The sequence below is a fragment of the Medicago sativa genome, chromosome 1, assembly GCF_051527215.1.
Source record: "Medicago sativa cultivar Bolivia chromosome 1, Bolivia_mono, whole genome shotgun sequence".
Taxonomy (NCBI): Eukaryota; Viridiplantae; Streptophyta; class Magnoliopsida; order Fabales; family Fabaceae; genus Medicago; species Medicago sativa.
Genome location: NC_140749.1, coordinates 27,761,439 through 27,778,267, shown reverse-complemented (window position 1 = coordinate 27,778,267; position 16,829 = coordinate 27,761,439). Strand labels below are relative to the sequence as shown.

General features: G+C 34.2%; 1 protein-coding gene and 1 pseudogene across 1 annotated transcript; both read right to left on the bottom strand.

The window, feature by feature from the left end:
* Nucleotides 1-1,370: 1,370 nt before the first annotated feature.
* Nucleotides 1,371-5,841, bottom strand: LOC146953949 (protease Do-like 1, chloroplastic; the record flags this gene model as incomplete). The annotated part of the gene is made up of 8 exons (XM_085712854.1): nt 1,371-1,685; nt 2,154-2,237; nt 3,068-3,183; nt 3,449-3,502; nt 4,172-4,492; nt 4,618-4,655; nt 4,794-4,953; nt 5,690-5,841. Coding segments are annotated over 4 exons (597 nt in total), but the record flags the coding sequence as incomplete, so codon positions are not given.
* A 6,525-nt stretch (nt 5,842-12,366) lies between these two features.
* Nucleotides 12,367-14,735, bottom strand: LOC146953948 (subtilisin-like protease SBT4.3; annotated as a pseudogene).
* Nucleotides 14,736-16,829: the final 2,094 nt, after the last annotated feature.

Below are 16,829 nucleotides of genomic sequence, written 5' to 3'. Positions count from 1 at the left end.
CCCAAATAAATTTCCAAAAAATTGCAAATTGACCCCTCAATTTGTTTTCAGAAATTATAAGTTGACCCTCAAATTTTTTAAAATTACAAATTGACCCCTAATTTCAATTTTCAAATTTGGCCCATAAAATTAAAAAAATTTAAAGTTGTCCAAAAATGATGACAATGAAATTTTTTATTTCTTCATCCAAACAAAATTATTGAGAAATGAAATCATTTGAATTGCCTGAAATTTTAAATTCTTTAAAATTTCTCGGTTACCTCATCCAAACATAGTCTTTTACATTTCTTACATAATATAATAATTTTTTGTCTACATTTTAAATTTGTTCTATGTTGTTTGGTAAAAATGAAATTGTAATGTTGGTTGAAATTAAAAACATTCTCGGAAATATTGTTGAAAACATGTTGTGTTTTAGCCTTTTAACGTGATTTTAATGTTGAAATCAAAAAATTGTATTGTCTCGAAAAAACCCGCATCAACCGATACAACCGAAACGACATTGATTTGGTTCGGATTTTATTTTAAAAGTCAACCGAACCAAACCAAACCACATGTTTTTTTATCTTGCGGTTCGGATAACTTTTAGTCTCAAAACCAAACCAAACCGCACCACAAACACTCTTAATTTACATGATCATTTTGGGGATACTACACAGGGTGCTTTTTTAACATTAATATGCAATTCTATATTTGCACCGGTTACAAGTTTTATTGAAAGGAATTGCTTTCATCAAATACTACATAGCATAGCTTCAGAGTGATAAGTATTTGTTGAAATGTTGAAATGTTTGTTTGGCCTGTTCATTTAGTTTTTTATTTTTTTTATTTTAACAATTCTTGGGGTAGTAACTTTTTTATTTTAGGGAATTCTGGGGTTAATAACTTGATGTGTGTTCCTTCAAAAAAAAAAACTTGATGTGTTGAATGTTGGATGTACACTTCGTATTTTTGTCGCAGGGCGCTGAAAATACATGGGAATTAAATTTTGCGACTGTTAAAAACGCTGATTGCGACTGTTAGAAGGGTCGCAAATGTACATTTGCGACTGTTCCTCAACAGTCACATTTGTTGGGGTCGCAACAGTCATTTGCGACCCTTCCTAGAACAGCCACTCCAACTGCCGCAACAGGTGCTGCGACAGTTACCAACCGTCGCAAAGGAGCGCTTTAATTTAATTTAAAAGGGCTTGCGACCCTTCATAACAGTCGCAGATGGTAAGTTTTTTTAAAAAAAAATAAAGGCTTGCGACCCTTCAAAACAGTCGCAGATGTTAAGTTTTTTATAAAAAAAATAAAGGCTTGCGACCCTTCAAAACAGTCGCAAATGTTAAGATTTTTTTAAAAAAAAATAAAAAATGAATGGGGCAGTTTTTGTTGCCAATTTAAATAAATATATTAATAAATACATAAAATACAAAAATATATAACTAAAAATATCAAATTCACAACACTCTCAGCTGTGGCTGGTTTCATAAATTTTGTGTTGCAGTTTGATGCATCACTATTTTTATCAAGTCTTGAAACTTCTGAGTTGGAAATCGGCACATTTGTTTGGGCTTCAACTCTAGAATTTGTCACATCATTTGCTCCATCATTTTTCAAGTTTACCCCCAAGGTTGGTGTTTCAATTTTTTCAGCATTTCGATTCAAAGAAGCAGCTTCTAGACCTGGGTTGGTAGGAACCTGCATGATAGTAGATAGTCAGGTATTTATAAAAGAAACCTTAAAAAATACCAAGCCAGAATTCACATGGATACACATCATTAGCTTGTCATCTATTATCTGTGAACACCATAAGCAGACAAGGACTCACAAATTGACATCAAATTTTCAATAAAGGACATTACTTCTGAATGACGGCAAGGTGTGGCGGATTTTTTTGACATCCCCGTAGGAAACTTGTAAAGGGATGGTTGCCGGAAGCACCATAAGTCGCAATGGCGTGCTTATATGGCAGATTTTAGGTCTGCCACCATTCGCTATTTGCAACACTAATACATGACAATATTCAACCCATAATTACAAAGTCCAAGTATACCAACCTCATCTATATCACAAAACACTATACAGACAGTTATATGAGGCAGCTGAAACTACTTGTGGCATTGAAAGATAACTTATGTCAGCTAGAAACAAGAGACTGTTATTTACCATGCTAAATTAAAGCTCTATCCAAGGTAGCGAAGAAAGACTCCATCATTTCCATATACAAATCCCTTCTTGTCATCAATGAACCTGCAGCAAGTAAAACCATTTACAAGATTTATTATCAATAAAAGTTCTACAAACTCTGACCTTCATAATCTCCTATGTTTATTTTTTATGTGTGGAAGTTTTTTCATCATGTGCTAACAATATAACGGATAAAATATTATTTCCGATAATTGCATCTGATAGGCCTATGGTGCATGTTTATAGGAAGGGGAAAAAGGAAAGGAAAGTAGTGGTATTGGGCCTAAAGAGCAAAGCATGTGTGTATCGACGGAGAAAGGGACTAATGGCTGCAGATGTGGAAGAAAGAAAAAGGAGCGGGAAGGAGTAACAAAATATGGACAGCTAGCAGGTTAGAATTGGAGAAAGGTGAGGAAATCGTAAACAGAGAAACAACGAGGAGGTATTTGGAGAAGTGTAACAGAATGGAGAGGGTATCTGATCCGTTTAGTGGAAATTGGTCGCTGGGTGTATAATAATCCCTATATCAGTAAGGAGGTACTCTTACTGAGGTGACCACTTTCATTTCTCCAACGAGATCATCTCCATCCATTTTATAGTTTAGTCCATAGTTATTTCCATGATACAGGTGCTATCTCCTCCAGTTTTACACAACTACACAACTTATTATATTCTACAAAATATTATCGGTTGATTCTATTAGCATATCTTGAGAATAGGAAAGGAGTAATACAAAACCGATGGAACAATATAAGTGGAGAATATATCAACAACATGAGGAACCTGATTTGGTTGGGACGAGAGCTATACCAAGTAAATTAGAGGTTTTATAGTGTACACGCATAATCAAGTACAGTTACATAAAAGTAGACTCTAGTAACAGTTATACTCACTTTACTGAGTATAAATTTGCAGCAATGTTGTCAGCAGCTTTGTCACGGATCCATGACTTGCCACCATTATGAGCTCTCAAGAGAATACCACTGCCACCTGCTGCCCAAGCCTCGTCCTGTATTCATAATTTTGCAAATTATATATAAAGAAAATGTTTTCAACATTATTCTCAAAATTTGAAACTAATAATAGTCATATTGAAGGAACTGCAGAGGCATTAGTCAATATCGCGAATGTTTTTTTTTTAAGACTGATACAAGCAAGAAATTGTTGATTCAACAAAGCAGCAATGTAATTTAGCAAGAAGAAATTGTTATGAATGTTAATATGAAAAGGGGAAATATATAATAATATATGAGTGAGGAAAACAATGTCTTTACCTTGAGGAAGTAAAGTAGGAGAGAGCGACGGCAAATTGTTATTTCACGCAGTTGCTGCAGTCACACAAATATAATCTATTAGATTAATTGAGCGCTTTTAATTTGACCACATCACCATCTCCCTTAAATGAAACAAACTCTTATGTGACTGTGTGAAAGAAAACAAACCCCTGTTACATGAAATGAACCAACCGCCGCCACAATTGACTCATTTCATCGTAACCAATTTTAGATCCTAGAAATAACCCCACATTAAATTCACCCACATTAAAATTACAAATTTACAATGGATTGATTTTCCTTTGTGTTGTGAACTGAATTGTTATGAAGTTATTGAACAAATGCTCCCTCATTTGCCTTCAATTTTGTTTCTTTTTACAGTCATAGAAAAGGAAATGACAGAGAGGGAGAGCCTTCAATTTGTGTGATTGCGGCAACTGTGTGAAACAGCGACTATAGTGAATCTAAATCCACTAAAAATTACTAGTAATAATTGCAATACATTGAAGCAACTTAGAACCAAAACTAAAACGAAACAACTTAGTACCAAAACTAAATCCACAAAAAAAAAAATCATTAACAGAGTCAAAGTATCAAACAACAACAACATCTCAGAATCTTCATTAACAAACACACTAACATTTCAATTCTAAAACCTAACATTTTAAGTATTCAATTCAAAATTCAGCAAAATCACAACTAAGTATCAAGAGAAGGGTTTACCTTAAGTGGGTGCAGTAATGCAGTAAGAGAGCTGAAGTGTGGACGACGGAGTTCAAGTGATTGTACCATTCGGTTCAGTTTTTAAAACATTTGAATAAAGAGAGGCAAGAGTCAGAGCTCACAGTATCGACAGGAATAGAAAATCCAACACCGGACGATGCACCAGATGGAGAGTATATAGCTGTATTTATCCCAATGAGGTCTCCAGAACTATCCAGGAGTGGCCCTCCACTGTTACCGGGATTAATTGCTGCATCTGTCTGTATAACATCTTGAATAGGACGACCAATTGCAGCCGAACTAATTTCTCGCCGAAGTCCACTATTTTGAGAAAATGTATTAGTAAAAACTAAAAACTCAATCAACAAAAAATACATGTAAAAGCTCTTTTCTTGGGAGTTGTGGAAAAAAGTTGCATTAAAATATTCAGTTTACAGTTTTCATACCTGATGACTCCAGTTGTAAGAGTGTGATCTAGTCCAAACTGCAAAAATCAAATAATAGCTCATGAAAACAGTTTACAGTGTTCAACCGGGATTTCCATCATCTCTATAGATTGGAAATTTCATAGTGAATACACATTTACAATACAATATCCACCAATTTGGTTTGGAAATCTTACCGGGTTCCCAATGTGACCAACAAGCAAGTCAGCAGAGACACCGACAGGTATGGGCCTGAGCTTGTCTTTAGGCGCATCAACACGCAGCACGGCAACATCCTTGTCTTGGTCAAAACCAACAACTTTCGCATCATAGGTTGATTGGTCAGCAAGATTGACCCTGCAAATAACTAGCATCTCTATGAACAGGAGTACTTTTTTTATGAGTAGGAATTGAACTCAGTACCATCGAACAGGAGTACTCAATTTAGACACACGATGCAATATATCTAATATCTAACTCAATACATTCTTCCATAAACCATCTCCCTGTTGAGTAGGAAATGAATTCAATTAAAGGAATTCAATATATCAAATACCTAACTCAACACAAAAAACCAAACCATTATCATCTCCCTTTTTATTTTAGGCAATATAATCATTGATTAAGGAATAAAAATTGTGTTCATTTAAAAAGTGTCATATTGAATATATCAGCGCATTAAATGATGTACTTTCAAAAAAAAAATTAACATCCATTTAATTTCAGAAAAATCACACTGCATGAATGTACAGATTTGAGTTAAATTAAAAAGTTCCCACTTGCTACCAGCATATGACTCAACCAGACATGTGTTTGCAATGGCATATTTACAGCTTATTTGGACTTATTATGTTGCTTTCAACAAATTATGATAAGCCCTCTAGAGTAGCTTATGGAAACAGACGTAGCTTATATGAAAAACACTTTTATGATAAGAACTTATACTATAAGTGCTTAATCAAGTTGTTTATGCAAACACGCCCTAATTCAATAAGAGCTTAATTAATTAAGTTGTTTTCCCAAATACATCACAAGTATAAGTTTGAGAAATCAGCTAGAAAATTTGATTAAAAGAAGCAAAAAACCTACCAACCTGAGATCAGAAGCACCCCTGATAACGTGATAGTTGGTGACTATATGGCCATCCTTATCCCAAACTGTTTGAGCACCGTTTGAGTTCCAATTGAGTGAGAAGATTCTGAGATTGAGCTCCGATTGAGTGAGTTTAGTTCCGTTTGAGTGAGTTTAGTTCCGATTGGACCGATTGTAGCACCGATTGGACCGATTCAGAGCTAGGTTAGGTTTTGGATCTGAATCGAGAGTGTGAGCTAGGTTGGGAGTGTGAGAACGAGTGTGCGAGTGTGAGAAGGCATAACGATTGAGAGGAAGCAGCACTGATACAAATCTTTGCGATTTGGGTACGATTTCGATTTCGAAATTCGAACCGGTGAAAGAGGAATGAAGTGAGTTGGTGAACGAGTGAGGAAGGTAAACGAGGAAGAGGAGTGAGTTGGTGAACGAGGAACTGGAGTGAAGTTTGTCAAATTTGAGAGTGAGATGGAGATTTGGGGGTTCAGATCGGGAGAAGTGAGAATGAGTGAGAGATTGAGCTGTGGGAGGGAGATACGGGAAAGGGTAGTGATAAAAATATTTGAGCAAAAATTATTTTTTTTTGTTTTTGAGGAGGAGCCATGTAACTTTTTAGCTTAAAATATGCGGCTGTTGACCACAAAGGTCGCGACAACTGTCGCAAAAGTGCACTTTGCGACATTTTTGAATCAAAGGTCGCAGAGTAAGTGTCGCAAAATGCTAAATTTCTTGTAGTGTCCATAATTATTGGAATATATGGATCAAATATCCCTAACTTAGTAAACTAATTTTGTCTATAATTGATTTTATTTCCTTTTTAATTCTTTTTTTAACCCAGAACTCACGTTTTTTTCTTTAATTGATTTTCTTTTCCTTTTTAATTCTTTCATAAATCATAACTTACTAAACTATGTCCATAATTATAGGGATATATGGATCAAATATCCCTAACTTAGTAAACTATGTCCATAATTTTTTATGGATTTGATCCTAATTTTCTTTAATAATCCTAATTTTCTTTTTAATTCTTTCATAACTCACCCAGAACTATATCCCTAATTTTTTCCCTAATCTTCTCACGTTCTGGATTATTTGGACATAGTTAATTGTGGATTTGAGACTCATATATCCCTAATCCTCTCTCCAATACAACCAAATTCTCCTTAATATATTAGATTATATATTTATAAATTCTTCTTTTTCATCTCTCTTATTTTAAATTGTACTTTTATCAACAAAATGACGTGTCTCTTTTATTTCGATATATGACTATTTATATATTGTGTTACATGTGAATTTACCGTCAATATTTAGCCCAGCCTCGACAAAATTCCTGGCTCCGCCACTGTCTTTAGGCATGTAAAATATAGAAAGATCAATTTGTTGGTATTTTCATATTTGAAATCATTTGTTAATACAATCGCGGACTGAAATATAACAAATTCAGCAGCCGATATGGCAGTACAGATCTATTTGTTCAATTTTCAATTATTAAATTAATTAATTATTTAATTTTAGTGTAGATATTTGATTGGAGTTATGGACAAATTTGGCAAAAAAGTAAATATGAATATATATATATATATATATATATAATTATTTAATTCTAGCAAACCCCATATATATATATATATATATATATATATATATATATATATATATATATGTGTGTGATGTATCAAATGAGAGGACATTTTATAATGAGAGGTGAGAGGAATAAAAAATGACCATTAGATTAAATTCTACGGTGCATATTAGAAAATGCATAGGTTTAGAAAAAACACAAGATTTTTTTTCTATCTCCTTTCCTCCCTAAACGCTTCTCCTTCCTTCTCTGGTCTCTGCCGTCGTAACACCTTCTCCATGATTTTTCTATGTACTTTCTCTCAACATGCTATATCAATTCAAAGTTTCAAACCTCCTTGTCCCAGAAAAAATATAATATCTTTTAAAATTCTTGGTATGGTGTTGGTTATCTCTGTCAATCTATATCAATTAAAACCCCTTTTTCAAATTTTCGGTATTGTTTGTGATTATCGACTCTATTAAGGGAATACATATAAAATTCTTGGTTTTGCAATTGAATGGAGATATACAGATAAAATTCATTCCATTGGTCACTTTAATGTGAGACACGAGAAAAAATTGAGGGAGGTGGGCTATATGAAAAGATGGTGAATCTTCAAATTGAAAAGAAAAAGAAAATTGATGTTTGTGGAGAAGAGAGAGGGGTACTGAGGAGCCAAACACATGCGAAATTGGGTGCTTAATTCAACATTTTAACTCCATGAATTAATTTTCTTTGTGGAAAGAAGAGATTTGTTGCAGTTGTTGAAAACCAAATCGGTGAAGACTTGAGCGTAGGTATCTAGGAAAATGAACTATGAGATTGAATAACAAAAGGGTGCAGGATAATAGAAAAAGGAGTATTTAATCTTAGCCATTTATTTAAATCTAAGGGTTGAGATCAATTCCCCTCACCCTCTCATATTAAAGAGTCATCTCATTTGAAATGCCCTAGAGAGAGAGAGAGAGAGAGAGAGAGAGAGAGAGAGAGAGAGAGAGAGAGAGAGAGAGAGAGAGAGAGAGAGAGAGAAGGGATCCATTGACTCCAAGAGTAAGTCTTTAGACTTACTCCAAATCATGACCCTTCATTTTAATAGCAATTAATGGCTATGATCAATTGTAATAATTGTTATGGTGAGGCCTTTTTACTCCTTCTTCTTGAAGTTTAAAGTCGGATACCATTGATCAAATAAGCTTGCACTCAGAATTCAAAATTTAGCAATGGAGATTAATAATAAACCAGAATACCCTGATGTGTATGTCATCCCCTTTCAAGATTTTTTTTATTTGTATTTTTTGACAAAATCCTTTCATGAAAGAAGTAATTGTATAGATTAAGAGAATTAGATCTCAAGGGAACCACATGCCACTAAGCACAAATTGCAATTTCTCAAAGACAATATCCTGATTCGATCCACCATGTGTGTTAAATAATAGCTACTGAGATTGAAGCAAGTGTGGTAATCATGTTGTCTTGTGAATCGAAGATAAGCACATCAATTCAATCTGTAGAAAAATAAAATAAAATTTTGTGCACCAATTAAACCCTAACAACAAGAAGCTTTGTCGAAGGTTGTTTACAGGAAAATTGAATTTCAAAAATTGAAAAATCAAAAACGTTGAGAGACATAACAGAAGAATTGGAAATACACATGTTTAGAGATGAAAGAATCTCACCATAACAATTATTACAATTAATCATAGCCATTAATTGCTATTAAAATGAAGGGCCATTATTTGGAGTAAGTCTAAAGACTTACTCTTGGAGTCAATGGATCCCTTCTCATATATATTGTAACACCCATACTAGACGTATCTAGAAAGTTTAGCATGAGCGTTATCTTTAGTACTGGATACATTAAAAATATACAACATAAAATTTCCGAATGAATAATATATACAACAAGTCACGTTCGTATAAACAATAAAAATACATCTCGTCCATACATAAAAGTACATCCCTGATGACCATAACATCCTGCAGCGGTACGAACGAACTCTTGATGTAACATCCATCCGGCTACGAACATGGATAATCATCCTGCTTATCTGAAAGAAATAAGGAATGGGATGAGACATAATGTCTCAGTTAGTTCCCCTAAATCCTAGGCTATAGGTAACCTCAGGGGAAACTTACGGTCACCACGTGTCTACAATACAACCTGACGGTTGATTATACATGTGTGGTCATGCTTTCCTAGACGGTAGTGCATACTAGACCCGTCATAGGTTTATCTTACTTGTTATAGGCTTCACTTCCTATACGTGTCATGGCGGCCGAGGGGAAATCTAGGACCGCATTGCCAAGAATACGCTCTACGTATCGAGGCCTAACCTAACATAATCATGACACAAACCTAAACCGGACGATTAGGGGAAACCTAAGATCGTCATCTGTTTCATATTCTTTACTTGTTCTATACATGACTTGTACTTGTCTTATAACATCTCATGCTTTTGTTCATAAGCATACTCATACGTGAATTCATTCATAAACATAATCATAGCCATATCATGCATAAACGTATCTAAGTTCATTCATTATGTTAGCGTTGAACATACAAACATTATCTTGATTCATTTTACGGATAGCCCCGGGTGGAGTAACCCCGAGAACAATCCCATACATTACCGATGTACGTACATCGGACTCCCTCGGTGTCGTGTGGGTCCCTTACGGCTTGAACCGTTCCCCTTGGATCGAGAACCTCCCGTATCCCCTTGGCGTGGATAACAAGACACACGAGCACCTACGTCTTGTTTACTCAGTGACATGTGGGTCCCTTGCGGCTTGAACCATGCTCATCACGAAAACCCCTCGTATCCCCCTGATGTGGATAACAAGAGACATGCCACCTACATTACATTAATCATGGTCTTGTCGTTAATGAAGGTTAAACCTATTCATGCTTACATGTTTACCTCGGAACCTTGATCGATCCGATTAGCGGTAACTCATACTTGTTCATGCTTGTACATACTTAACATGGTGGAGAGAAATAACTTATCAATCCACAGCTTACATACTTGCTAAGTCATTCTAGCTCATATGCGAAGAGAATACACTTCGCGTCTTACTTACATATTCATTCCTATACTTGACATACTTAGGGATTCATGCTATTTTGCTAGTTCTCAACAACTATGTCGAGGCTCTACATTCATTCCCTTTCTTATTTCCTTGCTACCCGAATAATATCGGCTTAGCCTCTTTTGATTCACTCTTTCCATTCTTGTTAATTTTGCCATGATTTTCATTTCAAGAATCGTTTGATGTTATGTGCATTGCCTAGATGTTGTTTTGGGGTTATTAAGTTGTAAAACGTTGAAATAAAAGCTTCGGAATGCACCACCGACCCCACAATGAGCCAACAGCCAAAAAGCATGCTGGCCAAAACAGGGACTTACGCTAATAGCGACCCTGGAGCGTAATTCTTCTGAAGAAATTCGCTAATAGCGAAATATTTCGCTATTAGCGAGTTTCTTCGGGTATGTGATGTAAAATTTTCAGTTTTGACCCAAAACTCGTCAAATTCGATCCTACAATGCACCATAATCATCCAGCAACATATATTGACTTTAAATAACATATTTCATGGCAAACTAACATGTAAACATCATGAATTGATCAAAAGGGACATTAGGGTTTAAAACCCTTCATTAACATAAATCAATACTTTCTAACATGAATTTACACAACCAAAGGGTGGTAAACTATCTATGGAACTCACCTAAACAAGTTTCTTGCAACTTCTCAAGCATCAAACATCAAACCCTAGCTTCCTCTTCATTCTTGATCTTGAGCTCTTTCCACAAACCATGCTTTAATCTCTTCCTCTACTTGTTTCTTGCTTGTTAAGCCACCAATTGCATGATTTTGGAAGACTTTGATGACTTAGAGAGGGAAGATTGGGGTGGTTCATAGAGAGACGGAGGAGAGAAATCCTTTCTCTCAAAACCTAGAGAGAGAAAGTGAAAGGAGAAATGAATATTTTGTGTCCAAAATCACTTATATACCTCTTTGAGTGCAAGTACCAGAATGCCCTTCGTCTTAATCGTTTTATCTTGACACTGATACATAAGACCACACTTGACTAATATTTCATAAAAATATCATCCGTCGTACTTAACATTCTTCACCATAATCGCTTTCCATGAACCTTAGTCCTCTGATACATTTAACAGATAAAGTTTCCTTTAGCTGACGAGCGAGATGTTACATATATATATATTTACAAAAAAAAATATGTTACACTAATTTTTCTGCTATGTGCAATTTTATTGTCTTATTTTATTTGGCTATTTTTTGAATCATATTTTGTGTGTTAGACTAACTTTATTTGTTCCTATGTGTTTTGTTGTGCTATATGACATCATAAATGAAGTGGGGGGAGGGGGGTTATTATTCCTATCGATGGATATGCAGTGTCTGGAGTACAAAAATAATTATGAATTCTATTGGTGTAACAAAACTCTCGCTTAATAATGTTCACATAAGTAATATTGCATGAATATTTTTTTATATTAATTTGTATATCTTTTTATGATTTTTGACATTGTGAAAGTATTGTAAGGTGGTTTTTATTATTAAGGGCTCTAAGTTGAATGTATGCATCACACATAAGACAATACTAGACTTGTAAGATGGATCAAAGAAAATGTTTTTTTAAGTTATAAAATGATTATTAGTGAAAATTAACAATTATTTTTTCATTTTAAACTAATGTCAAATTAGTTAAAGATAACATTATTCAAATTAGTTAAAGAGAAAATTAGTTATACATGAGCTATTATATCATCCATGTTTTTGGGTTTTGTTTTATTTTAGTTTTATGAATATATAATTTTAGATTATTAAGAAATCAACTTGAAGAGCCATATAGATAGATAGCATGAGAATTGAATACTCAACAATCAATTATTTAGTTTTCCAGAACAACAACATGATCGACTATTAAGATATTACAATGATAGGACTCTTGACATTGTGGATTCCATCTGACCAAACAAGTAATGAGGAAATCACAGTTGGATTTGATTTTGCTCCCCCAACAACGGTGACAACAAATGATTGTTTCTCATTTAATGATTTAAATGAGAGAATTTTTGGTTCCACACTAATCTTGATTTTTGGATTATGATGGATGAGAGTAGCCTTGTAGGTTGAGTTGGAAAAGCCAACATTTGTGACTGTTCTATGAATCTTTACATGCTTATGTAAAAGAATCACCATTGCAGGATAGTTTATGTCTTTCACCAATGATCTTTCAGAAGCTCCATGGCAACTTGAATTATCTCCACTAATACGTTTAATTTTTTCAGCATCATAACCATAATTACAAAGCATTTGCACATAATCTTGCTTCGTGATGTCATAAACAAGTCCAGGGTGAATGGCTTGTTGCAGATTGATATTCCCAGATCCATAAGAAAACTCACCTACCAAATCATCATAAGTACCTCCCACTGGTTTAGCGGTTGTCATGATGGCAGATTTGATAGCTGCAGGTGACCAATCTGGATGAAATGATTTCACATATGCAACAACTCCAGCAACATGAGGGCATGACATAGAGGTTCCTGATAAAATGTTGTATTTAACCTTCCTGTTGTCACTCATATCATTTGAGATTGATGCCTGAGGTGAATATGCAGCCAATATTTCCACTCCTGGGGCACTTATATCTGGTTTCATAATTTCTAGAACCAAAGGATTTGGGCCACGAGAAGAGAACATGGTAATTCTAGGAGCATTGGTGTCATAGATGATCTCACTCTTTAAAATTTCAGCTATAGGGTATTTAGTGGAGTTTGTGTATGATTGAACATGAACAAAGTCTTTTGTTTCCAAATTAAGTGTAGGCTTCTTAGTGACAAATAAATCATCAAAAGAAGAGTGTGACACGTTAAAGATTGTACCAATTGCATCACTCGAAGAAGTCAATCTTTGACCTAACGGTGATCCACACAAAACAATCTTACCCTTCACCATGTTTTTGTCTATACAATCACATTTTTCCGGGGATGCATTTTTTCCAGCTTGGCAAGCTTGAGCATTACGCACAGCTATTGGAAATTTTGTGCCATTTGAAGGGATGGTATTAATTGACTTACCAATAAAAGTCTTTCCATTTCCAAGAATGATCTTATCAATGAATTGACGATCTATGGTAGTTGCGGCAACACTAAATAACCAAGGTGCTACACTACTAATACTACTTGGGGTAGGGCCAAAGTTTCCCGCAGACTGCACTGTGAGTATTCCCTTCTCCATGGCATGAAAAGAACCAATGGCAATGGAATCTCTCCAAAAATCAATGACATCAGGGGCATCAAGAGAGATAGTGATGACATCAACCCCATCATCAATGCCATCATCAAATGCAGCTAATATATCATGACCCATGCACATACCAATATCATTGCAGATTTTGTATGCAGCAATCCTTGAAGATGGGGCTCCACCTCTTGCGGTTCCTTTTGCTAGACCATAAAAGCTCACATCCTTCACCTCACGTCCACTTGCTATTGATGATGTGTGGGTTCCATGTCCTAAACTGTCTCTTGCACTCTCATCTAAAAACCCATAAAATCGTGCCCCGATGATCTTCTTGCTGCAACTGAAGTTACCACCACCTGCACAAACTCCCCTCCATTTTTTTGTAATCGCACCAAGACCTGTTTGATTATATATAGTTAGTTTTTACAATCTTCTAAATAAATTTCACTTTCTTCCTTCAATATAATAAATAATATTGCTTAATGTCATAAGATACTCATGATAAACAACATTTATATAAAAATTTATGTAAAATAAGAAATTAATTAAATATAATAACCATAAATTATTCTAATTGATTAATGATGTATCATTTTAGGCGGGTGAGTATTTCATACAGATGATCATTGCTTAGAAAACAACTATGTATGATAATTCATATTCAAAAACTATTTGTCATAATTGTAAAAGATAATTTATTATGATTGTGACTGCAGATATATAAACCTTTATCATTGAAACTTTCAGACTCTGGCCAAATTCCGCTATCCATGACTCCAATCACCAAATCACTTTCAATAGTTTTATCTCTTTTGAATGTTTGAGGAAGTCCAAGGAAATCCCACGACCTTGTGGTTTGAAGTTGAAACTCTTGGCTTGGAAAAACTGAGACCACACCGCTTATGCCGACAAGCTTTTCTCTTTGTTGATCAATGAGTTTAGCAGCAAAACCATTGAAACTCCTCTTGTAACTACGAACTAAGAGACTTTCTATGTCTCTACCACCAATAACATTTTGCAACAAGCTGAGATGGTGAGCGGTTGGGGAATATTTTGATCCCTTAGGAAGTGAGCCCATGTACACAATGTAAATTTTACTACTTTCATCATCATATTCAATGGCTTCACACACCAAGGGAGCTAGTGATGCCAAAATTAAATGTACAATGAATGATAAAACAAGATTAAGCTTGGCCATTGTTTGTATTTGTGAAATGAAGGATGCCTAACTGAAGCCCAAACAATGTATTTATATACACAAAAAAGTAACATAAACGAAAATATTTTTAATTGATAAAAAAGTTTAATAATTGTAAGAAAATAAAATAAAAAAATTGCTCCCTCCATTCTATATTGAGTGACCCATTTGTAAAATTATTTTATCCCAAAATAAGTGACCCATTCAGTTTTCAATTCAATATTAATTATCTTTTTCTAATTGTGCCCTTTAATTAATAATACTTTCATCATTCTCAAGTCAATATCTTTTACTTTGAAATTATGATAATAATTAACACAAAAATAATCGAGGAGGGTAATTTAGTTAAATATCATTATCTCCTTATAAGTTATTCACATTTTTAAAATTTTTGTTACATCTGCAAATAGGTCTTTTTTTTTTGAAGAAGTTAAAATGAAATATATTTATTAATAATAACGTTATCATGTTTCTCTTTTCAATATTCACTTTAACTTCCATTATATTATCGCGTGAAACTTATTTGGGTCCTATTGCATTATATGAGACTCATTTAAAAAGTGTTGGACCCACGTTAGTACGTTTTCATCTACTCATGCATGTAGTTTCATTAACTACTCCCAACATCTACTGTTGTTTTCCTCTTCTTATCACGAAAACATGCTAACTTTATTCTTTTACAAAGTCCCACTTTTAACCTTTTTGTAGGGTGTCGGTGGTTTTTATAGAAACTTGAAATATTTTCCATCTTCACATGATGGAATCATGTTACCTTAATTCATTTCTTTGGAATCATGTTATCTTTATACCTTTCTGCCACTTTTTTTCCTTTTTTATAGGGCCCCACTTTTAACCCTTTGTATGGGGGCGGTGGTTTATAGAGAAAGTTGAAATATTTTCAATCTTCACATGATGGAATCATGCTACCTTAATTCATTAATATGGAATCATGTTACCTTTATTCCTTTCTACCATTTTTTCTCCTTTTTATAGGGCCCCACTTTTAACCTTTTGTTTGGGGGCAGTGGTTTTTAGAGACAATTTAAATATTTTCCATCTTCTCATCATGGAATCATGCAACCTTTATTCATTTCTATGAAATCATGGTACCTTTATTCTTTTCTACCACTTTTTTCCTTTTTACAGGGCCCTACTTTTAACCTTTTGTATGCGCGCAATGGTTTTTAGAGACACTTTATATAGTTTCCATCTTCTCATCATGGAATCATGGTACCTTAACTCATTTATATGTAATCACGTTATCTTTATTATTTTCTACATGTTTTTTCGCATATTCTAATCACGCAATCTTTATTTGGGATTCATTTTTTATTTCAAATTTGACCATTAAAACGTAAGTTTATGTCATATAGATTATCTATGATTTTTTTTATACAAATTTAAAATCATTTGATATGTTTTTTAAATCAGTTAAGATTAATGGTGTTCAATAAAAATGTATAAACCATTAATCTTGGTGGGTCTCAGTAACATATTAAATTATTTTAGATTTGTGTTAAATTTTAGATGAATGATCTATATGATATTAACTTACAATCTAACCAAGAAATTTGAAAAATATGAATAGAGTAAAATGATATTGAGCGGTATAATATTAGTGTGATATTACATTAGTGTAATTTAATCCCTAGTATGTGTGTGTGTATGTATGTGTGTGTGTGCGCGTGTATATATATATATATATATATATATATATATATATATATATATATATATATATTTGCTAAACCAGAAGCTTGGACAAGCATCAAGGGGAAGCAACGACATCCCAGCTAGGTTGGCATCCCAATGAACCCTCATCCTATACCGCCAAACTCAAAAACAACTTTATTAAAAAAGAGAAAAATACACACAAGAGAGCAGGGACTATGCCAAAACCCTCCAAGAGCAAAAACAGAAAATGAAAACATAAAAAACAGAAGCCTAAGGAAACCTGTACCTAGGCTTACCATGATGCTAACCTAATTGGTCATCAAGCTGCACCTGCTGATCACACAATGATCCTTACGTGTGGGGTCTACTATCTCAGTTGACTATGTCTATCCCTCCAATGTTTGGTTGCAGATGTTGGTCACTTAG